The sequence below is a fragment of the Bubalus kerabau genome, chromosome 10, assembly GCF_029407905.1.
Source record: "Bubalus kerabau isolate K-KA32 ecotype Philippines breed swamp buffalo chromosome 10, PCC_UOA_SB_1v2, whole genome shotgun sequence".
In the NCBI taxonomy this organism is placed as follows: Eukaryota; Metazoa; Chordata; class Mammalia; order Artiodactyla; family Bovidae; genus Bubalus; species Bubalus kerabau.
The window spans coordinates 15,786,913-15,812,373 of NC_073633.1; the positions used below are offsets into that span (position 1 = coordinate 15,786,913).

The 25,461-nt window shown below is 38.2% G+C and overlaps 1 protein-coding gene across 3 annotated transcripts; it reads right to left on the minus strand.

The window, feature by feature from the left end:
- Positions 1 to 474: 474 nt before the first annotated feature.
- PSMC6 (proteasome 26S subunit, ATPase 6) lies at positions 475 to 25,461 on the minus strand. Of its 3 annotated transcripts, XM_055536693.1 has the most exons (14): positions 25,276 to 25,445; positions 24,221 to 24,300; positions 24,090 to 24,129; positions 23,789 to 23,841; positions 20,837 to 20,904; positions 20,478 to 20,592; positions 15,460 to 15,547; positions 14,113 to 14,174; positions 13,907 to 14,030; positions 13,487 to 13,548; positions 11,946 to 12,066; positions 11,721 to 11,801; positions 4,575 to 4,646; positions 475 to 986 (listed from the first exon to the last, which is right to left on the minus strand). In XM_055536693.1, exons 1-14 carry the CDS (start codon positions 25,400 to 25,402, stop codon positions 868 to 870), a joined length of 1,212 nt encoding a protein of 403 aa, XP_055392668.1. In that variant the 5' UTR covers positions 25,403 to 25,445; the 3' UTR covers positions 475 to 867. The 3 variants fall into 3 exon arrangements, with proteins under 3 accessions (XP_055392668.1, XP_055392669.1, XP_055392667.1); XM_055536694.1 differs by lacking the exon at positions 11,721 to 11,801; XM_055536692.1 differs by lacking the exons at positions 475 to 986; positions 4,575 to 4,646 and adding an exon at positions 7,398 to 7,876 and having other exon boundaries at positions 25,276 to 25,461.

Below are 25,461 nucleotides of genomic sequence, written 5' to 3' on the forward strand. Positions count from 1 at the left end.
TACATCTCGTAAGTTTTAATATATGCAAAATTGTGTGTACATATGTGTAAATTTTTCTGAGAAGAGTGTACAAACCTCCTCAAAAGGAAATTATCTTACAAAAATCAAGAAAACCAAGTCACATTTAATAGCAAACATTACTTTTAATCATAATCTTAAAAAAAAGGTATGGATGTGCATGTACTGTATCAATCAACTATCATACAGCCTAATCATAGTAGGCAAAGAATAAATAAAGACTTTCTGGAAGGAGGGATATACAGATATAGACTCTCTCTCTCTCTCTCTCTCTCACACACACACACACCCCTATGTTACATGTAATAAAATGGTCTTGAACACTGAGTGTAGGTACTGTTTTAAAGTTCAAAAATCTACGATCTAAATACAAGTTCATCTTGGTTATTAGTTTATTATACTTACTAAAGAACCTAATAGACCATTGTAAGTGTAGTCTTATAAAAGACAAGAATATTTGTAGGAGAACTAAATTAAACAGATTTTATTAAACTTTTTAGGATGAGGAAAACAAGTGATATAAAATAAGTCATAAGAAATGCTCCCTGGTACTACTATGTCAAACCATTTTCAAGGTTTTACAAAATACTCACACAGCAAATACAAAAAGCTTCAACATACTCTTCTGACTTCTGCTGCAATAAATGCAACATTAACAAACATACAAATTTCCTCTGTACTTCTTAAAAGCAGAATTACTGAATTACTAATTTTTACAATGTTAAATTCATACACATTTTTATTCATATGCTATTAATGAGATCATTGCCAATACATACATTATTTTCCTTAACTTTTTTAAAACTAAGCCAATAGATGTCATGCAGCCATCAAAAACCTTACAGTAAATTAAACAGGTTTGTAGTCCAATTTAGACTCTAGCTTCTTAGAATCAGCCACTTTTCTGACTGCTTTCATGAAGTCTTCCTGTACTACAAAATCATGATCGGCACGAATTGCAAACATACCTGTGGAGAATAAAACAACATGACTGCTATATTTAATATGTGATTATTTATTATAAAATAATGAAGCTATATTTAATATGTGATTATTTATTATAAAATAACGAAGAAGGGTAAGTGAAATGGGTGAAGGTGGTCAAAAGGTACAAACTTCCACTTAAAAAAGTAAGTCCTGGAGATGTAATGTACAGCATGGTGACTATACTTATTAACACTGCATTTTATATGTGAAAGTTGCTAAGAGTAGATCACGAGAAAAATATTTTTCTATGTGTGATGACGGAATGTTAACTAGACTTTCTGTGGTGGTCATTTCATAATATATACAAATACTTAATCATTATGTTGTACACATGAGACTAAATGTCAATTTAGTTTATATATCAATTAAACCTATATCTCAATTTAAAAACCTTTAAAAGAAAAGTAAATAATGTAATATTATTTTATGGAATAAATGTGAAGGAACCCAGATGTACTACTTCTCAGCAAGCAGTTCCAATTTGTTAAAAACCACTATCATTGTTCAACTGATTTCCATAGCTATAGTGCGCATTATTTTCCAAACCAAAAATTAGGAAACAATGAGAAAATTATCTGGATACTTAACTCCAGCTCACATAGTCCCTGTATCCAATGGCATCTTGAAAAAACAAAAGTGAAAGTAAAAGAGAAGTCACTCAGTCATGTCTGACTCTTTGCAACCCCATGGACTGTAGCCTACCAGGCTCCTCTGTCCATGGGATTTCTCCAGGCAAGAGTACTGGAGTGGGGTGCCATTTCCTTCTCCAGGGGATCTTCCCAACCCAGGGATCGAACCCAGGTCTCCTGCATTGCAGACAGATGCTTTACCATCTGAGTCACCAGGGAAGCCATCAAACAAAACCCAACTATCAACAATACATACATACACATTTTAGGCAGATCTTTCCTAACTCTACATGCAGCAATCCCCTGGAAGGAGGGAGTGCATGTATGGTTTGCTGCTGCTGCTAAGTCGAGTCAGTCGTGTCCGACTGTGCAACCCCAAAGACGGCAGCCCACCAGGCTCCTCTGTCCCTGGGATTCTCTAGGCAAGAACACTGGAGTGGGGTGCCATTTCCTTCTCCAATGCATGAAAGTGAAAAGTAAAAGGGAAGTAGCTCAGTCGTGTCTGACTCTTTGCAACCCCGTGGACTGCAGCCTACCAGGCTCCTCTGTCCATGGGATTTTCTAGGCAAGAGTACTGGAGTGGGTTGCCATTGCCTTCTCCCATCTATGGTTTGGGAAAACACAAAACAACTCCAGTAACTTTGATATCTTTTCCTTGTTAATAATCAAAAACTTAGAGAATAAGAATTAAAGTCAACAGTAGGCTTTAACAAAAGCCAGTGGCATTATTCATAAGAAAATTTACCTTTTGCATGTACAAATTGATAATATGACTTTCATATTCAAATACCACAATTCAATTTTTGCTTTCAAATTTTTGACAAGTTACTTGTCAAATACTACTTGACAAGGAGGTAAAGATTTGTATGTGTTTTTAAAAAACATTAATTGTGTCATAGATGTAGGTCCCAGATTTTTAGACAAACCTAATTTCATGATAAGTTAAAACTGGTAAAATAATCTACTAAATAAATGAATCCTACTACTGTTTTCACTGAGCATCTGCTTATACTGAATTTTCACTAACATTAAATGACTGGATTGCAATAGAAAATTTCAAGGGTTGCTTCCTGTCTTCCCTTTTAAGATTTCTACATAAGAAATCTTGGCAATAGTTATTCTGTGCTATCCTCAGAAATTAGGTGAGTGGAAATGACTAGTTTTTTTAATAGTGAGGTTTTAAAACCTGTTTAGAAGGCTGTAATTTAATTAGGCAAGCTATTTTTCCAAACCTTGTGCATATTACTGTTTCCAAATAATTTTTAGTGAATGAGTGAATCTGAGATACATTCTCAAAAAGAAAAATAATCTCAGGATCTGAATGGAAAAAGACAACTATAATTGAATTAAATATATTTTAACTCACAGAAAGATATGTTAACAAAAAAAATTTGAAGCTGAATAAAAAGAAAACCAAAGAAATTCAGTTTGTCTCCAGATGAGAAGCATAAAAAGCTTAAATTTTAATCCACACGTTACAATTCTTTATTGGGAAAAAGCTAAAAATAAACTTTAAAAAATGTGGGGGAAAGAATATAACTTAATGGAATCAGCTTTTAAGATTATGATACTGCTTTTGTTTGGATTTCAGTTTCACCAAAATAATCTTCTAATAATTTGGTCCAATGTAGATTCTGAAAGGAGAATGTCATAATTTAAGTTGTGGGGTTCCCTGGTGGCTCAGTTGGTAAAGTGTCTGCCTGCAATGTGGGAGACCCAGGTTCGATCCCTGTGTTGGGAAGATACCCTGGAGAAAGAAATGGCAACCCACTCCAGTACTCTGGCCTGGAAAATTCCATGGACCGAGGAGCCTGGTAGGCTAGAGTCCATGGGGTTCCAAAGAGTCCGACACGACTGAGCGACTTCACTTTTGCTTTGCTTTTAGTGTAGGTTACTGAGTTTACCTCAATATTTTGGCTTATTAATAAGCCAATTATTAATTGTTAATAAGCCAATTAACTGTGACTTCTACTCAGAGTTTCTGGACCTGCAGATTTTGATCTAGATACTGAGTCACAGTATACCCATGAAGATACTCCTATGGAGAAGCATGTCTGAGCAGCCTCTTTAAACACTGGTAAATTTACAAGAAATGTAAAAATAAGGCTAAAGGTAAAATGAAAACAAGAGGAAATCACATATTGTAATACTTAAAAACTGTTCATATGCAACCTATGAAAGTCTAAAATCTACTGTAGATATTAATTTTTTTAATTTAAAAATTTTGTGTGGAGGACAAATCTAAGTGACTCTGTAGGGTTTTAAAGCCACTTGGTACCAGAAATAAAAATCACACAATTCACAGAGAAAATCATACTAAAAAACTACTACATTTCCACAAACTGTATGAACACAAAACTCATAAATCCAGCTTTCAAACTGGCTGACCAGTGTCAGAAGGCCTGTCAACCATTTTGCAGCAGATGGAGTGACCCCCAGTGCTGGCCCGGCTGGGTTTCCAGCACAGGCGTGGCAGTTCTGAACGGTCTCAGACTTACTCCAGGGGGACAACATGCTATCACATACATGTTTTTCCATACCCTACCCAGAGGCATCTGTAAGTGCCAAGAAGTTAACTTTCCCAAGGGGATCTCGTCCCATGGAGGAATGAGGATAAGAGCTGGTAAATAAATGCTCTGGTCTCCCATATTTCAGCCAGACAATCCTGGAAAGAATTCTGTATGTTTCTCTGAAGCTTCATCAGAATCAAACACCTCCTGCCTACAACAGTTACTTTAGCGATGTACCCTTGTAACAGCCTTCCCTCTTCACATCTCACTTGCCCTGTTCTCTCCTACTTCTTGGAATCAATTTCCCAGAAAATAACAAGCACTCAAAACCTTGCAAAGTCCAGGCTCTGCATCTGGACAAACATCAGCACATTTTTAGTAAATTAAACAAATCGAAATCAAGAGTAAAAACTGTACTTTAAAGCCTTACCTGCTTCAGTACAAACATTTCTTAGGTCTGCTCCATTAAAGCCATCTGAAAGCTTCACAATTGCTTCATAATCTGTTTAAGAAAAATACTGGAAATTAGTTGTAAAAAAAAAAATAGTTACAGTAGACCTTTACTTGATTTATGACCATATAGAAAATTTAAATTAAGAGCTTGCTTTGAAATAAGTCAGCTAGGCAACATCTGTGTCAATATTCCACAAAATCAACAACTAAAAGCAATACTTCTGTTAAGTAAACCAGCACCAAGCAGAAATAAACGTACTTCTAAAACTCTAAAACCAAGAAACAATCAAGATCTGAAAGCATCTTAACCTGTTTGTACACAGAGGCACAATTAAACACATGTGAACTTCACGTATCTGTCAAGTTATGACTCTAAAACTGTAACCAAGTATCTAATTTGAACAAATTCAGAACATTCAAAACCAACTGTAACCACAGTGGAATTGAATCATTAAAATAAATACAAACTACACCAAAAATAAGTCATCAGACATCATTTTACCACACACAATTTTAAATGCTAGCATGACTATTGGCTAGATTTTCTGGTTTCTGTGAAAGCTCCAAGTGGTGAGATCTATGATAACAGTAGTAGCTAAGTGACCTTTCTGTCCACATGACAGACTTGAAGAGCTGCTGATTAGGGCAAGCAATTATAGACTTGATGAAGGATAGGAAGAAGAGAGGCAACAAAGGCTACTACAATGTGAAAATCTGTGATAAGACACCCTTGTCAGGCAATCTAGAATATGTGAATCTCTATTTGAAATCACATAGACAATTCATCAATTAGTCTTCACTTATCTCTCTCCTAGATCATTATCATCAGCAAAAAAAAAAAAAAAAAGTGTTGTAAATTCCTCCATCTTAAAGAAAACTCCCCCAGTTCCTATTCTCCATTTCTGCTGCACCTCCAGGTCTTCTCCCCTTTGCTAAAGAACTCCTAAAAGAAGCGTCTGAACTCAATGCCTCATGTCCTCATCTCTCTGACATCCATCTGCATAAGGCTCTCACTCCAATTTCTTTTCATGAGATCACCAATGATCCTCACCTAGTAAATCCAATCTCAGAACTCGTCTTATCAGGCCCACTGTCAGCATTTGACAGGAAATTAGTCCCTCCTTAAAATAATGTCTTCATTTATCTTCCAGGATACCACCAGTTCCTGGTTAATTCCTACCTCTGTGACTATCCTTTCTCAGTCTCCTTTGATGGTTTTTCCTCTCAACTTCTTAATGCTGGAATTAGCTCAGTTTTTAAAACCCTTCTCTATCCATGGTCACTTCCTTAGAACCATTTTTATGCTGACATTACCCATATTTCTGGCTTCAGCACAGACCTCTCCAATGAACTATTGATGCACCAAGAATTACTAATCAACATCTTTATTTGGCTATCTAACTGGCATCTCAAATTAAATATTGCCAGAATAAAATTCTTCATTCTCCCTCTAAAACTTAATCTTTCCCGTCTTACCTCTCAAATTTAATTGATGGCAATTCCATTTGTCCAGTTGCATGAATCAAAAACCTATGTCATTCATGGTTCTTCTCTTTAGCTCACACCCTACATCTGATTCATTTGCAAGTCCTATGACCTCTATCTTAAAAACATGTCGAGAATCACATTAGTACAAAAGATGCTGCTGCCTCCTTAAACCAAGCCACCATCATCTTTTGCCTGCATTACTGAAATAACCTTATCGATCCTCTTGTTTATATCCTTGTCCCTCTAGCTGTAGCCAGAATGATCTTAATTAAGGTAAGTGAAATTTGAAAAATTTACAAATGATATAATGCCTGGAATTTAAAAAGCCAAAGAGAAAGTAAGAGGTAGAAGAGATTACAGATGAAACAAGATTGGCCAAGAGTTAATTACTGAAGCTGGGGGAATTAATACTTGATAAGATTATACTCATCTCTACTTTTATGTATTTCCAATTTTCTGCAATAGAAGGTTAAATAATAAAAAGGTCATATCATTCCTCTGCTCACAATCCTCCAACGGTATCCATACCACTAAAAACAAAAGCCAGAGTTCCTACTCAGTGGCCTCAATAAGGCTTTACACAACCTGATTCCCATTACTTCTATGATTTATTTCACTTGCTGCTGCTGCAAAGTCACTTCAGTTGTGTCTAACTCTTTGTAACCCTAAGGACTGTAGCCCCCCAGGCTCCTCTGTCCATGGGATTTCCCAGGCAAGAACACTGGAGTGCACTGCCATGCCCTTCTCCAGGGGAATCTCCCCAACCCAGGGATCAAACCCACCTCTCCTGCATAGTAGGCAGATTCTTACTGCTGAGCCACCAGGGAAGCCCACTTCACTTGCTACTGTCCCACTGACTCTGCCACAGACACTTTGATCTCAATGCTGGCCCTAGAATGTTCCAGGAATGCATCTACTTCACAGTCTTCTTACTTGATGATCCTTCTGCATGATCTTCCCCCAAATATTCTTCTAGGTCACTACTTAAAAATCACTTTGGTAAGGCCTTCCCTGTGCTTCCCCCTCCTTACCTCCATTCAAAACTGTATACATGTTCATACCTGCTCCTGACATTACCTATTCCCCTTTTCTTGCTTTATTTTTCTCCATACTACTTATAATCATCCAGTAACTATGTTATTAGGCAAGTCAAGATGGCAGAGTAGAAGGACATACACTCATCTTCTGCAAGAACTCCAGAATTACAACTCACTGCTGAACAACTGTTGACAGGAGAATGCTGGTTCCCACCAAAAAGACACCCCATGTCCAAGGGCAAAGGAGAAGCCCCAGCAAGACGGTAGGAAGGGCAAAATTGCGTTTAAAATCAAATCGCATACAACCAGAGACACTTGGAGGGCTCAAACATACCTTGTGTGCACCAGGACCCAGAGACCCCATAGAGATTGAGCCAGAACAGTGTCTGTGCGTCTCCTGTGGAGGTACAGGTCAGCAGTGGCCTGCCACAGAGACAGGAGCTCTGAGTGCAGCAGATCTGGGTATGGCATAAGCCTTCTTGGAGGAGGTCACCATTAACCCCACTATAAAGCCGCCAGAACTTACAGACAACTGGGGAAACAGACTCCTGGAGGGCACAAACAAAACCTTGTATGCAACAGGACCCAGGAGAAAGGAGCAGTGACCCAACAAGAAACTTCCCCAGACTTGCCCGCGAGTGTCCAGTCTCTGGTGGAGGTGTGGGTCGGCGGTGGCTGCTGCGGGGCTGGGGGCGCTGAGTGCAGCAGTGCGTGCACGGGACCTTTCGAAGGAGGTCACCACTACCTTCATCACCTCCACCACAGTGCGGCCAGCCAACAGGGAGGGAACACAGCCCATCAACAGAAAGTTGGATTAAAGATTTACTCAGCACTGTCCCAGGGCTTGTCCCACAAAACAAGAACCAGTTTCCCCCTCAATCAGTCTCTGCCATCAGGAAGTTTCCATAAGCCTTTTGTCCTTATCCAGCAGAGGGCAACAGAATGAAAACCACAATCACAGAAAACTAATCAAACTGATCTGGACCACAGCCTTGTCTAAATCAAAGAACTATGACACATGAGTGTACCGGCCACCTAAGATGGACGGGTCATGGTAGAGAGTTCTGACAAAACATGGTCCACTGGAGAAGGGAACCCCATGAACAGTATGAAAAGGCAAAAGGATAGGACACTGAAAGATGAACTCCCCAGGTTGGTAGGTGCCCAATATGCTACTGGAGATCAGTGGAGAAATAACTCCAGAAAGAATGAAGAGATGGAGCCAAAACAAAAACAACACACCCAGTTGTGGATGTGACTGGTGATGTCAAGTCCGAAGGTGTAAAGAGCAATACTGCATAGGAACCTGGAATGTTAGGTCTACGAATCAAGGCAAATTGGAAGTGGTCAAACAGGAGATGGCAAAAGTGAACATCAACATTTTAGGAATCAGTGATCTAAAATGGACTGGAATGGGTGAATTTAACTCAGATGACCATTATATCTACTACTGTGGGCAGGAATCCCTTAGAAGAAATGAAGTAGCCCTCATGGTCAACAAAAGAGTGCAAAATGCAGTACTTGGGTGCAATCTCAAAGACGACAGAATGATCTCTTTTCGTTTGCAAGGCAAACCATTCAATATCACAGTAATTCAAGTCTCTGCCCCAACCAATAATGCTGAAGAAGCTGAAGTTGAAGGGTTCTATGAAGACCTACAAGACCTTCTAGAACTAACATCAAAAAAGATGTCCTTTTCATTTTAGGGGACTGGAAAGCCAAAGTAGGAAGTCAAGAGATACCTGGAATAATAGGCTAATTTGGCTTTGGAGTACAAAATGAAGCAGGGCAAAGGCTAACAGAGTTTTGCCAAGAGAAAACACTGGTCTTAGAAAACACTCTCTTCCAAAAACACAAGAGAAGACTTTACACATGGACATCACCAGATGGTCAATACCAAAATCAGATTGATTATATTCTTTGCAGCAAAAGATGGAGAAGCTCTATACAGTTGGCAAAAACAAGACCAGGAGCTGACTGTGGCCCAGGTGGTGAACTGCTTATCGCCAAATTCAGACTTAAATTGAAGAAAGTACAGAAAAACACCAGGCCATTCAGGTATGACCTAAATCAAATCCCTTACAAATATACAGTGGAAGTGACAAATAGATTTAAGGGATTATATCTGATAGAGTACCTGAAGAACTATGGATGGAGGTTCCTGACATTGTACAGGAGACAGAGATCAGGACCATCCCCAAGAAAAAGAAATGCAAAAAGGCAAAATGGTTGTCTCAGGAGGCCTTACAAAGAGCTGAGAAAAGAAGAAAAGCTAAAGGCAAAGGAGAAAAGGAAAGATACACCCATTTGAATCCAGAGTTCCAAAGAAAAGCAAGGAGAGATAAGAAAGGCTTCTTCAGTGATCAATGCAAAGAAATAGAGGAAAACAATACAATCAGAAATACTAGAGATCTCTTCAAGAAAATTAGAGATACCAAGGGAACATTTTCATGCAAAGATGAGCACAATAAAGGACAGAAATGGTATGGACCTAACAGAAGCAGAAGATACTAAGAGGAGGTGGCAAGAATACACGGAAGAACTATACAAAAAAGACCTTGATGACCCAGATAACCACGATGGTGTGATCACTCACTTAGAGCCAGACATCCTAGAATGCAAAGTCAAGTGGGCCTTAGGAAGCACCACTACGAACAAAGCTAGTGGAGGTGATGGAATTCCAGTTGAGCTATTTCAAATCCTAAAAGATGATGCTGTGAAAGTGCTGCACTCAATATGCCAGCAAATCTAGAAAACTCAGCAGTGGCCACAGGACTGGAAAAGGTCAGTTTTCATTCCAATCCCAAAGAAAGGCAGTGCCAAAGAATGTTCAAACTACTGCACAATTGCACTCATCTCACACACTAGCAAAATAATGCTCAAAATCCTCCAAGCCAGGCTTCAACAGTACGTGACCCAAGAACTTCCAGATGTTCAAGCTGGAGTTAGAAAAGGCAGAGGAACCCGAGATCAAATTGCTAACATCCGCTGGATCATCGAGAAAGCAAGAGAGTTCCAGAAAGACATCTACTTCTGTTTTATTGGCTATGCCAAAGCCTTTGACTCTGGATCACAACAAACTGTAGAAAATTCTGAAAGAGATGGGAATACCAGACCACCTGACCTGCCTCCTGAGAAATCTGTATGCAGGTCAAGAAGCAACAGTTAGAACTGGACATGGAACAACAGACTGCTTCCAAATCAGGAAAGAAGTACGTCAAGGCTGTATATTGTCACCCTGCTTATTTAACTTATATGCAGAGTGCATCATGTGAAATGCTGGGCTGGATGAAGCACAAGCTGGAATCAAGACTGCTGGGAGAAATATCAATAACCTCAGATATGCAGATGGCACTACCCTTATGGCAGAAAGCAAAGAAAAACTAAAGAGCCTCTTGATAAAGTGAAAGAGCAGAGTGAAAAAGTTGGCTTAAAACTCAACATTCAGAAAAGTAAAATTATGGCATCCAGTCCCATCACTTCATGGCAAATGGATGTGCGAACAGTGGAAACAGTGAGAGACTTTATTTTTTGGGGCTCCAAAATCACTGCAGATGGTGGCTGCAGCCATCAAATTAAGACACTTGCTCCTTGGAAGAAAAGCTATGACCAACCTAAACAGACTGTTAAAAAGCAGAGACATTACTTTACCAACAAAGGTCCATCTAGTCAAGGCTATGATTTTTCCAGTAGTCATGTATGGATGTGAGAGTTGGACCATAAAGAAAGCTAAGTGCCGAAGAACTGATGCTTTTGAACTGTGGTGTTGGGGAAGACTCGAGAGTCCCTTGGACTGCAAGGAGATCCAACCAGTCCATTCTGAAGGAAATCAGTCCTGAATATTCATTTGAAGGACTGAAGCTAAAGCTGACACTCCAATACTTTGGCTTCCTTATGCGAAGAACTGACTCATTGGAAAAGACCCTGATGCTGGGAAAGATTGAAGGCGGGAGGAGAAGGGGATGACGGAGGATGAGATGGTTAGATGGCTTCAATGACTTGATGGACATGAGTTTGAGTAAGCTCCAGGAGGTGGTGATAGACAGGGAAGCCTGGTGTGCTACAGTCCAGGGGTTCGCAAGGAGTCGGACATGACTGATCGACTGAACTGAACTGAACATACTAGACTGTTGACTCTGAAGAACACAAAGGGTATACGCATTAGCTCTCTGCATAATCGAAAATCTGTGCATGACTTATAGTCAGCCTTCCATATCCATGATTCTGCATCTGTTCATTCAACCAAAGCCAGGGAGGTAATACTACAGCATTTGCTAGAGAAAAAGATCCCCATATAAGCTGATCCACACAGTTCAATCCCACGTTGCTCAAGAGTCAACTGAATATTTTACTCACTTCACCTGTCTCTCCTGACAAGTCATATGATGGCAGGAACTTGTCTGTTTTGTTCATTGCTATATCCTAGGCACTTAGAACAACTCAGCATAGAGCAGATGCTCAATAACTATTAGCTGAATTCAAGACCACCGTGTTTCCTGAATCTAAAACTCAATTTGGCAGACTATCGGTAATATCCAGTAGTATTTTGCTTCATGGTTACTAAATGTGAATATATAAAAAATAAGCTATTTCCTTACCTATTTCACCATGCTTTGTAATGGGACCTGCATGGATTTTCAATATATCTAACCTTGCTTGTTCGTTTGGTAAATCAATATCTGAAAATAAGAAAATTATAAAAAATTCTATTACAGTCAGGTTTTTTCTTTGTTAAATAGAGTAGGGGGTGAGGAGGAGGTTTGGGATAGAGAAATAGACATAGACGAAGAGAAATGGACAGCAGGCAAAGAAATTTAACTCACGTATTTTTCTATCTAATCTGCCTGGACGAAGCAAAGCAGGATCCAGTGTATCTGGTCTGTTGGTAGCCATGATCATTTTAACTCTATGCAGAGTATCAAATCCATCCATTTGATTCAGTAGCTAAGAATGTATTTGTGAATATAAATCAAAGGTACATTTTATAAAATATCCCAACCATTAAAAAATTCAAGACAGAACTTTTATATGCCTAAAGCCATGAAATGCATTGCTTACAGATAGATATATGAGGTACAGAATGATCATTTGATGGAATATTTTTTTCTTACATAAAAGGATGTATTTTTTATGCTAAAAGTTCCAAGATAGATTATTTAACTATATACCTTTCTACAGCTTTCAGACTAGGTCTAATAAATCTGAAGGCATCCATCTAATCAAAAATTATGAAACTAAACTATGTGGATCTGATTTCCAATGTTCGAATTTTTTGATAGAATTAGTTTTAAAGTAAAAATAATAACTAACATTTCAAGTGCTTATGGTATGCCAGATATAAAATTTACATTAGCATAACTGGACACAATGATTTTCTACAAACCTGATAATAAATCCATTAAATATCTTTTCAAATAATTCTATTATACATAGAAATACTGAGACACCTAACATATTTCCTTCCATTTCTAAAGTCTTCTTGAGTAAATGCTGGAAAAAACTGCATTCAATAACATCTTTAAAACAAAGCTAATCTAATAATATGTCTATTTCTTTATGTCAACATGTCTAACATTCCCAAAATGTTAGCTAATAACATATCAGCTACATGAATAAAACTAGCATGTGTTGCTTTAAAAATAATTCAATTTAAGGCTTCTCAAAGACTCTACAACTAATTTTAAACTACTGTGTATATTCTGAGCAGACCAGAAACATGTATAAAAAACAATTTTCCAATATCCCCACTAAGACAGAAACTGACAATGTATTACCTACGCTACCTATCTATTTATAGAAGTTGGAAAATGTGTTTAAAATCTTGCCATCAGTTTCACAGAACTTAAGAGTGGGAAAAAGCTTTAATATACATTTCAATATCCCAGCATCCATCTTCAATAATCAAAACAATTTTAGCCTTCTTTCGTTGTCAACAATAGAGGAAAGGATTAGTAATTTTCAGAATAGCCTAATACATAATCACAACTCATTTACTGTTATCAGTTTTAATATATTTGTCACTTGTAAAATATCTTTATAAAACTAATATAAGATCACATTCACAACATAAATACAATATACAATTTAAATATTAAATGGCCAGTCTGCTCAAAAAACAGAACAGTACAACCAGCAATAAATCAAATGAAAATCTGTGGATATCCCTATTGTTTTCTAGGACTCATTTTCTTACTAGAGACTGTGCCAGAGAAAAGTGCTCATTCCTGGCAATATTTTCTAATTTCATATGTAAGTGCATTCTTCATTTAAACCATTGTACATATTTTGACTTTCAAATATCCAATGTATACTTATTCATTTTATAAATACTGATTTCTTCTAAACCACTTTTACCAAATATTACCTCCATTAAAGTTCTCTGAATCTCTCTATCGGCTGAAGTACCCTCAGAAAACCGGCGACCACCTAAAATAATGATATGGAAACTTATGTGTTACTCTTCCTCTTTAAGCATCATTTAAGAAAACAATACGAAAATGATAGTTATAGGGTTTAAAGTATTAAGATGAAAATTAATTAACAAAAATTATACTGATAGAATTTATTTTGGTATGTTTCTCATTTTCTCAATGTTAAAGTTTATTTATTAAGATTGGTTAAACTTTAAGAATCAAAAAACAGTAACATTCAATTCATCTTGCTACTTCACAGAAGTTGCAATTAGAGGTGAAAAGAGATGGAAAAGTTTCTTTTAGATTAAAAAAAGTTTTCCTAACACTTTCAAGTAAAGTTTAAAATAAATTTTAAAAACTGTTATTCTTACCAATAGCATCTATTTCATCCATAAAAATGATGCATGGCTGATGGTCCCTGGCATAATTAAACATTTCTCTGATCAAACGAGCACTTTCACCAATGTACTTGTCTACTATAGAACTAGATACAACCTGATTAAAGGAAAAACATTAAGGTAAACATAAGACAATTCAAATTTAATTTCAACAACTACACAAAGAATCTTCCCTTTACCTTTAAGAAATTGCAATCCAGCTGGCTAGCCACAGCTCGTGCCAAGAGTGTTTTTCCTGTACCTGGGAATGAAAAAAGAAGTAATTTTTGAAAAGTAATATAAATTTGAGGGGAAATAAGATAAATTTTCAAAAGCTTTTAAGAATGTAATTCTTTGAATAGTAAATTTTGCAAAAGGAGGCTAAGTCCTGAAGAGAATTTCCATTTTATTCAAAATATCCTTTCTAATTTTATTTTAAGCCAATCAAATACATAATTCTAGAAATATACCAAACCCTACTTACTAACAAACTATGATGGAAACTTGCATATTAAAATCCCATTGGTCTATACTACACACTAAGTGGATCTTTATTTTGGTATGATATTGTAATATTAAGTATTGGCTATTTGGAAACTACTGATTCAGTGGATTATTAAAATCTTCCAAATACTGGCATTTTCCATTATACAATATTTAAAAAATCACATTTGCTAATACCATCACCAATCTCATCCTGTCCTGTATTAACACACTGGGAAAGTTGTCAAACTCATAGTACCAGATATAAAGTTTTCAAAAACTAATTTTCGTGTGAAAAGTTCCAATTTTATCAACGGTTACAGATGGGGCAGTTGTTTAACATGATTGGCTAACTTCATTTTCTTAAAAAATATTTGCAAGATTACCAATAACCAGTCTGATAATTAATTGTAAATTTTTCTTTCAAGTAAAATGGCACTCTGTGAAAAGCAACGATCAGCAGGCAACTGTATAACAGCACAAATGGTTTTCCTGGAGATATCTACCCTATTAAGAATGCAACAGAAGTACTTTATTTTCCATTTCCTCACAAAATACAAGACATTATTCAAGGATCAAAAGTTCGTATTTTTACCAGTTAATCAAGGACATTTTAAAGTGAAACTGGTCTCTTTTCATACTGCACACGTTGAATGGCCACAAAGACAATGACTATTGTAACATTTTGTGCCACTGACTTAACTGATTCATGATACATCATGAGCAGCCTTGAACCATCAACACAGATGTTAGCTGCCTTTTTCACTGTGTTGACATCTTAGTATTACAAGAGTAAGTTCTGACCTTGCAGATGCCCTGAAAGTATCTCTGGGATACCCATGGGTCTGTGAACCACATGGGAATACTGGCTAGAATCACACAACATGTTAAGATATATACTTATGAAACATAAGACGAAGCAAGCCTAAGAAAATTATAGATACACATCTCCAGTTGCTTCCTTACTCTGAACAGAATGAAGGCTGAAATGGCAACATTAAATATTTCCATCTTATTGTTTTATTCATTGATTCATACTGAGACAGATGAAGCTTAATACCAACCTGGTGGTCCATATAACAAACAGCCTTTTGGAGGTATTATTCCTACACGCTGGAATAATTCTGGGTTTGTAAGAGGTAATTCTATTACCTAGAAAAGAAGTTACAGGTTCTTAAACAGTTAGTTAACATTTTAACATACTTTCAAATATTTTAAGTACAATATGAGCTGTTACGTACACGCATAATTCATAATAGATCTAGAATTCGGTGCTATATAAAACCATTTATATTAGAGGTCTTTTATCAGGCAGATGTAAGATATCTCTTAAATCTAAAGAGCTTAAAATATTTTAAAAATTAATTAAAAAGCATGTGGCAGAACTTCCCTGGTGGTCCAGTGCCTAAGACTCCACACTCCCAATGCAGAAGGCTGGGCTGGGGAATTAGATCTTGCATGCTACAATTAAGATGAGGACAGTCAAATAAATACATAAAAATACTCATTTTTAAAAAAAAAGCATGTGGTAATTTGTACTACTTATTTAACACACTTGTTAAAATAACCACACCCTTAGCAGAAGTGATGGTTGCACAGGCATATAACCTGTCAAAACATACTTGAACTGTACATTTAAAAACTTGTACATTTATAATTTCACTGAATATAACCTATGCATCAACAAAAAAATTATACTACAAGAAATCAGTTAAGCAAAAAACTCCCAAAAAGATCCACACTACTTTGCATTTGAATACAACAAAAATAAGGATAAAACTGCCACTGAAAGAAATGTTATTTAAAATTTTCTTAGGTTGCCATTTGTCATGGTCTTAATAAAACCGTAAGTTCTGCTCTTAATGTTCTAATTCAGTTCAGTTGCTCAGTTGTGTCCGACATTTTGCAATCCCATGGACTGCTGTGTGCCAGGCTTCCCTGTCCATCACCAACTCCTGGAGCTTGCTTAAACTCATATCCACTGCACTGTTGATGCCATCCAACCAACTCATGCTTTGTCATACCTTCTCCTCCCGCCTTCAATCTTTCCCAGCATCAGGGTCTTTTCCAATGAGTTAGCTCTTCACATCAGGTGGCCAAAGTATTGGGAGTTTCAGCTTCAACATCAGTCCTTCCAATGAACATTCAGGACTGATTTCCTTTAGGATGGACTGGTTGGATCTCTTTGCAGTCCAAGGGACTCTCCAGTCTTCTCCAACACCACAGTTCAAAAGCATCAATTCTTCAACACTCAGCTTTCTTCACATTCCAACTCTCACATCCATACATGACTACTGGAAAAACCATAGCTTTGAACAGACGGATCGTTTTTGGTAAAGTAATGTCTTTGATTTTTAACAGTCTGTTTAGATAGGTCATAGCTTTTCTTTCAAGGAGCAAACGTCTTTTAATTTCATGGCTGCAATTACCATCTGCAGTGATTTTGGAGCCCCAAAAAATAAAGTCTCTCACTGTTTCCACTGTTCGCACATCCATTTGCCATGAAGTGATGGGACTGGATGCCATAATTTTACTTTTCTGAATGTTGAGTTTTAAGCCAACTTTTTCACTCTGCTCTTTCACTTTATCAAGAGGCTCTTTAGTTTTTCTTTGCTTTCTGCCATAAGGGTGGTGCCATCTGCATATCTGAGGTTATTGATATTTCTCCCAGCAGTCTTGATTCCAGCTTGTGCTTCATCCAGCCCAGCATTTCACATGATGCACTCTGCATATAAGTTAAATAAGCACGGTGACAATATACAGCCTTGACGTACTTCTTTCTTGATTTGGAAGCAGTCTGTTGTTCCATGTCCAGTTCTAACTGTTGCTTCTTGACCTGCATAAAGATTTCTCAGGAGGCAGGTCAGGTGGTCTGGTATTCCCATCTTTCAGAATTTTCTACAGTTTGTTGTGATCCAGAGTCAAAGGCTTTGGCATAGGCAATAAAGCAGAAATAGATGTCTTTCTGGAACTCTCTTGCTTTCTCGATGATCCAGCGGATGTTAGCAATTTGATCTCTGGTTCCTCTGCCTTTTCTAACTCCAGCTTGAACATCTGGAAGTTCTTGGGTCACGTACTGTTGAAGCCTGGCTTGGAGGATTTTGAGCATTATTTTGCTAGTGTGTGAGATGAGTGCAATTGTGCAACAGTTTGAGCATTCTTTGGCACTGCCTTTCTTTGGGATTGGAATGAAAACTGACCTTTTCCAGTCCTGTGGCCACTGCTGAGTTTTCCAGATTTGCTGGCATATTGAGTGCAGCACTTTCACAGCATCATCTTTTAGGATTTGAAATAGCTCAACTGGAATTCCATCACCTCCACTAGCTTTGTTCGTAGTGGTGCTTCCTAAGGCCCACTTGACTTTGCATTCTAGGATGTCTGGCTCTAAGTGAGTGATCACACCATCGTGGTTATCTGGGTCATCAAGGTCTTTTTTGTATAGTTCTTCCGTGTATTCTTGCCACCTCCTCTTAGTATCTTCTGCTTCTGTTAGGTCCATACCATTTCTGTCCTTTATTGTGCTCATCTTTGCATGAAATGTTCCTTGGTATCTCTAATTTTCTTGAAGAGATCTCTAGTCCTTCCCATTCTATTGTTTTCCTCTATTTCTTTGCATTGATCACTGAGGAAGGCTTTCCATTATCTCTCCTTGCTATTGAGCCACAGTCAGCTCAATGCCCTAAGACTGATTCAAAGAAAGCAAAGTGAGGGACCAAAAAGGTGAGGATTTGACTGTCCAATTTAAACTCTTCAGTCCGAGTAACTAGTTCAGTTCAGTCGCTCAGTCATATCCGACTCTTTGCAACCCTATGGACTGCAGCATGCCAGGCCTCCCTGTCCATCACCAACTCCTGGAGTTTACTCAAACTCATGCCCAATGAGTTGGTGATGCCATTCGACCATCTCATGCTCTGTCATCCCCTTCTCCCCCTGCCTTTAATCTTTCCCAGCATCAGGGTCTTTTCCAATGAGTTAGCTCTTCACATCAGGTGGCCAAAGTATTGAGAGTTTCAGCTTCAACATCAGTCCTTCCAATGAACATTCAGGACTGATTTCCTTTAGGATGGACTGGTTGGATCTCCTTGCAGTCCAAGGGACTCTCGAGTCTTCTCCAACACCACAGTTCAAAAGCATCAATTCTTCAGCTCTCAGCTTTCTTCACAGTCCAACTCTCACGTCCATACATGACTACTGCAAAAACCAGAGCCTTGACTAGATGGACCTTTGTTGGCAAAGTAATGTCTCTGTTTTTTAATAGGCTGTCTAGGTTGGTCATAACTTTTCTTCCAAGGACAAGTGTCTTTTAATTTCATGGCTGAGGTCACCATTTGCAGTGATATTGGAGCCCCAAAAAATGAACTCTGCCACTGTTTACCAGTAACTTGAGAGAGAAACTTTTATTGAGTAGTTTTGCACTTAAGGTATGATTAAGACATACCAAAATTGTGGGCAATTAATATTCTCAACTGTCTGCAGATGGAAAGGGGGACTGCATGTTCATGGTCTGTGTGTGTCTGTATGTGTTTAATTAATATTCTCAACTGTCTACAGATGTCCATGGTGTGTGTGTGTAATTAATATTCTCAACTGTCTGCAGATGGAAAATGGATTGCATGTCTGTGGTGTGTGTTTATGTGTGTGTGTGAGAGAGAGGAGAGAGAGAGGGAGATTCTGCTCCTATGGCTGATGCAGGAAACCACTGTAAAAAATTTCAGTGTTTCATGAAGCACCAGTTCTCTCTCTGCCCTTTCATTAACTACTAAGTGAAAATAACAGGCTTTTATTTATGCCTAAGCCTGTGCTTCCTCAAGTATGGTTAAAAAAAAAATTTAAAAAGCTTGGTTTCATAATCATCTGGAATGCTTGCTTATTTTTGCATTTTAGGCCACACCATGAGGCACATAGGATTTCATTTTCCCAACCAGGACTGGAACCCAGGGTCCCAGCACTGGGAGTACAGAGTCTTAACCACTGGACAGTAACGCAAGGCCCCCAGAATGCTTGTTTCAATGCTAATTCCTGTGGATTCTACCCCTAATCCATTACATCAAAACCATGCAGAGAGCTTAAGAATCTGTACCTTTAATAAGAGTTCGAGGAAATTTAAAGTGCTGAAATCAGATAATGTAAGCTTTTCTGAATAACCAAATTCATTCCTGAGTATCTCCATCCTAAATTAGGATGAAATCAGTAGGACAATGTAATCTGCTTAAAAGAGAATTGTTAAGAAGCTATCTGTGCTGTGAAGCAAGGCAACCCTGATTTGATTCTTCACCTAAGAACTTAATTGTTTCTGTTGTCCAGTCGCTAAGCTGTGCCCCACTCTTTGCGACCCCATGGACAACAGCACACCATTTAAGCCATCCAAAGCCAGTATTTTTCTTAAATGACAGTAAACAGTTTTAACAAAATAAAATATGTAAGACACAGATAACTTACTCTATTATAAGGGTAATAGTATAACGAGGTTATGGGAAAAAACTACATTACACACACCATCCAAATGTGCTCCAACCCAAGTAAATTACAAGATCATCAAACTAACAGATGGCATGAGCATTGGATTATATCCATTACTCAATATATTCAGTATATGTCAATTATTCTTAGTTTTTTCCCCCTTCTTTGTCATAAAAAAAAAAAGAGTAAGGTTTTTCTAACATCAAATTATCTCCAAATTAGAAAAAAACCTGTAATTTTTATAGCTAGAGCTTCAGAGCTATTTTTCTCTCAGCAAAAATACTATTTATATAATATTCAGTAAACATTATTTGGACAAAGTAGTTTTACATCCTCTCTCTTCCTTCAGGTATTTCTTTTTCATGGTCACTTATTTATTTTTGATACAAATGTACATGACGCGTCTTAACAGACAGCCCAGCTACCACCACACAGGTAGGGCGTGGCCACTAGGACAGAGGTGGGGCAGGGAGAGGAGCTGGTAGCGCTGCCATCTGCCTCTCAGCCTCCTGACTGCCACCCAGGCTCCAAAGACCCAGACACCACAGGCTCTGGCCTTCAGGCATTTTAAAACCAGTACTATTCCTTGGTAAGTTCAGAGAACAAAGCATACACTACCAACCTCTCTTAATTCCCGAATCTGTTCTGATAGCCCTCCAATCTCAGAATAAGAAACATTCCCAGGGTCCTCATGAGACATGTTGTAAACCAATGGATCCACTTCTCTTGGCAAATATCTGTAATGATAAAGTGTGTACTTTTCTTTTAAAAGATGTATTTTGCCTCAGCCTACAAAAAGTATAAATGATTTGCTTATACAAGAACGTGTACGAGATCTTATAAAATCATGTTTAAACTAATCTGAAATTAGTAAAAGCAGAAAAATGGCAAAATATTCAGTGATCTCAGGAAGCATCTATTTTGGATAAAATCTTCCCTCCACGACAATAAAAGGTTAACTAAATAGTATAAGACACCTACCTCATGATAGTTAGTGTAGTCATATCCAAAGCAACTCTTGTTCCTGGCTTCAGCTTACTTTTGTCAAGCTAATTTTATAAAACAGAAAGTGTCACATAAACACTTGAAAGGGGGTATAACAGTCTAACAAGAGCACAGTTAGAAGCCAAATAATCATTTTTACCCTTCAGAGAGAACACTAATATTAGATTATAAACAACATGCAGTTCTGCCTCTTAAAAAAGTGCCCTTTTGTGCAATCTCACTGTGAAACCCCTAATACACAAAATTTGAGGAGGCAACGACTTTGTTTTTGAAGCAGGAACTGACTGCAATATTTTACTTTCAAAGGCTCACTATTTAATAGTTTTGCTCATCATTTTGATTTAGGCACTGACTTTTGACTTTGGAAACTGGTAGCAAAGTATATATACAGAAATTCCTTAGTGAACATTTGTGAAGAAAGAAAGGAAAGCATCTTACAAGTACGTCCATTAAATTTATTTTAAAAACTAATGGTTTTGAGAAGAATATACTCTATGATCACAGTAGATAAGGGAGAAATGCACTGTTTCCCTCTAGAGATTTAGTAAAATTCTAAAGAATAAAAAAAATCCCAGCAACCTTCATTTATGCCTTTGCTACATGTCAGACACCACGGTAAATATATTTTATGTTAAGTTGAATCATACTAAATAATTTATTGGCATATTTAGGCAGTGTAACTTATTTGGGTAGAACTGGATAGAATCTATCCAAAGAGATTCAATCATGCTCAAGCTGTTTGTCAAAAAGTTATTTTTCAATAGTTTAGAAAACTGCTTGTTAATACAATTTCAGAATCACACAAATTACTGAACACTTTTCACAGAATTTTGCAGAGAGTGCTTGGTTTAGGATTTAGTGCCAGTTAAAATGAAGTGAGAGGCTTCCCTGGTGGCTCAGTGGTAAAGAATCTGCCTGCCAGTGCAGGAGAGAAATGCAGGAGACATGGATTCAATCCCTGGGTCAGAAGATCCCCTGGAGGAGGAAATGGCACCTCACTCCAGTTTTCTTGCCTAGAAAATTTCACGGGCAGAGGAGGGCAACAGTCCACAGAGTTGGGAAGAGTTGGACAAGATAGAGCAACTTGAAGTGGAAGCAAGCTAAATACTAGGTTTAATATAATGGATTAAACTAAAAGTATTTCCCAGATACAGTAGTTCCCCCTCCCTTATTTATAAATGGAAACTTTATCATAATAAATATGTATGTATAGGAAAAAATACAGCACATATAGGTTTGGTATATGCCTAGGTTTCAGGCATCCACTGGGAGTCTTGGAACATATCCCCCACGGATGAGGGACTACTGTACTTGAAACAAGAGCTTAAACAGAGATCAATAAGAAGTTATTTCATTTATATCTATAGGCAATATATACTCTGGCCTTTCTAATATTTTTCAGCATTCAAATGCTCTATTGCCCTCATATAGTCATGAAATATCTGTAAATGCCAACTTCTGGCATCCAAAGGGTCCTGAAAGGGACATAGATATTCTTTATAGGATTAGGCATCTAAAATTTTGATTTAGAAAATATCATCCCACTTATATGTAAGCAAAAATCTTAAGACTGAACTTTGTCCCTGGGTAAAATTCCATTCTATAGCCATGTCGGATCAATGTTTTAAAACCTAAACCTGATATAACAAATACTCAAGAGAAAGCTCTTTCAATGAGTTTTTAAAAATCTGCTAAAGGCATTTCCTAAAGAATAGAGTAGTACATAAATTGGCTTCAGTGGTTACTAAATAATTCAAATCTATTTCTCAGTTTTTGACTGCAAAATAAAACTTGGAGTTATCTCAATTTGCTTATTCTGCTGCTGCTAAGTCACTTCAGTCGTGTCCGACTCTGTGTGACCCCACAGACGGCAGCCCACCAGGCTCCGCCGTCCCTGGGATTCTCCAGGCAAGAACACTGGAGTGGGTTGCCATTTGCTTATTCTAATCTAAACCAATTCACACAAAATCAATTCAACCTATAGTAAAGTTGGTAAGTAATATTTCTGAACGTTTAAAATGCAATTTATAAGATTTAATACTTTTAAGTCTTCTTCAAAAAGAGACATTAAAATAAAATAATGTGAATTATTTTTCAGTTCTAAGATTCTTTGATTTCTCTGTGTGTAGAGTTCACTGAGCTAATGCAATTAAGCAGAAAAGTAGACTACCAGGATGGCTCAGCTGGTAAGAATCCGCCGGCAATGCGGAACACCTGGGTTCAATCCCTGGGTTGGGAAGATCCCCTGGAGAAAGGAAAGGCTACCTACTCCAGTATTCTGGCCTGAAGAATTCCATAGCCAGTATAGTCCATGGGGTTGCAAAGAGTCGGACACGGCTGAGCTTTCATCAGGAGTCAAATCCATGGTTTGAGTTTGCTGCTGCTGCTAAGTTGCTTCAGTCATGTCCGACTCTGTGCAACCCCAAAACGGCAGCCCACCAGGCTCCCCCGTCCCTGGAATTCTCCAGGCAAGAACACTGAAGTGGGTTGCCATTTCCTTCTCCAGTGCATGAAAGTGAAAGTGAAGTTGCTCAGTCATGTATGACTGTGCGACCCCAAGACGGCAGCCCACCAGGCTCCCCCGTCCCTGGGATTCTCCAGGCAAGAATACTGGAGTGGGTTGCTATTTCCTTCTCCAATGCGTGAAAGTGAAGTCGCTCAGTCGTGTCTGACTCTTAGCGATCCCATGGACCCCAGCATACCAGGCTCCCCCATCCATGGGATTCTCCAGGCAAGAGTACTAGAGTGGGGTGCCATTGCCTTCTCCCATGGTTTGAGTTTAGGCTTTGCTAATAATTAGCTATATCTGAACAAGCCACCTTCAGGAGTTATGGGCATAATTTCTAACTTTTCTTCCTGGAAAATTAAATAACTTATCTCAAAGCACTTTTGTCAATTATGAAGCACTATACAAATATAAAATGTTACCTGTCGACGACAACCCACAACATATCTCGGTCCATTTGTAGCTTTAACAATGACTAAAGGGGAAAAAAGAAATGAAAAAACAATTTGAAACATAGAAAGTAAAAACTAAATATATCCACATTGATGGCACGTTGAGTTTTATTTCTGTTCTCCAAAAGACAAGAGTTGAAAGAAAACTCAGTCTATGCAAGAATATCATCCACCTTCATTATAATCATTTAAGCAATAAGCATTCAAAGCGGGTGACAGAAAGGAGATAACCCTGCTCTTTTTGTCTTTACTAACAATCTAATACACTTACATTTTTCTTCAGTTAACTGCTTAAGTACTTCACCCACAATCTAATAAAGAAAAAAGAGAGCATTATTTTTTGCCAAGAGCTTAAAAAAATAAATCACCATCACCCTCTACATCCCGAACTCCATTACCTACCTGCCCAACACTTTGTAGAGCCTTCAGATCATTTTCAGATTTTTCATACTGCTTGGTAAGTTCTTTTAATTGTTCCCTTACTGAAATAATATAATTTGAACATTTTGAATTAAGTAATCTTTGCGAGTTTAAGCCACCAAATCTTAATTTTTGTCTGTTTCACTTTACATATATTTTATATCCAATGAATCAAACCACACAAAAGTAACAATGCTGTTTGTAGATGACATGTTTCAAAACGAAATATTTCAGGGAAAGCACGTATTTTTATTTTCTTGATCGGCAATACTTACTTCTTTGAGCACATTTTAGGTAACATTCTTAACAAATATTGACCTTCTGACATTTCCGAATCTGAGATTACAAATCCGAATAAGAGTTAGACCGTCCTCACTTCATCTATTTACATGCACTGTTACCCTCTGGCTTTCTAACCTAAATAAAGCTCCACAGAAGTATGGTTAAGGTTTTCATTCATTACGTCGGTGACGGTGCATTAAGAAAAAAATGCAACTCTTTTATTTAGTTCAGGAGGTAAGGGAAACGTGTGTAATTAATGCAGTACAATTCATAACACGAGTAAAGATGAAAAGGGCTATTACTGACTGATACGCCTTATCCCTTAAACCCCACGTTCGGTTTTCTACTCCACTAACAAGCCAATCCCCCTAGAATCTCATCTCTTGCTTGAGCTTCTTTGACTCAAGTCTTCTCCCCGCTGCGGGTCCCGGGGCTCCACCAACACCGCACTCCTTGCACTTCAACCTGGGAAACATCTCTGACCAACTTCTTCCCCACTCTTTGTGGGGTCATTTTCCACTTTCATCTCAGAACTGGGGATGTTCTGTCTGTCACCTGGACCAGACTAGATCATTTCCACGCCCGAAAAGGCTCGGCTTCCCAAGTACTGGGCGGAATGACAAAGCGCCTTGTCCCTGGACTGAGGCCTTCTCATCCCCGGGACTCGATTGCCGAACTCGGCAAAAGGCCTCCGCTTCGGCAGAGACAGAAGCGGGTCCAGGTACGAGATTACGTGGAAAGAAAGGTGCACTCACACTCCTTGAGACGGCCGTCAATCTCTTTGTGCTCCAGCAGTTTCTTGCGGTAGTCCTGAAGCGCCTTATCTCTAGGGTCCGCCATGATGAGAAGCCGTCGCTCATAGGGGATGCCGGGAATGGCCATGGCCGCCCGGGCGGGGGAAGGGGCGGGGCGAGGGAGAAGAGCCTCCCTGGAAGGGCAGG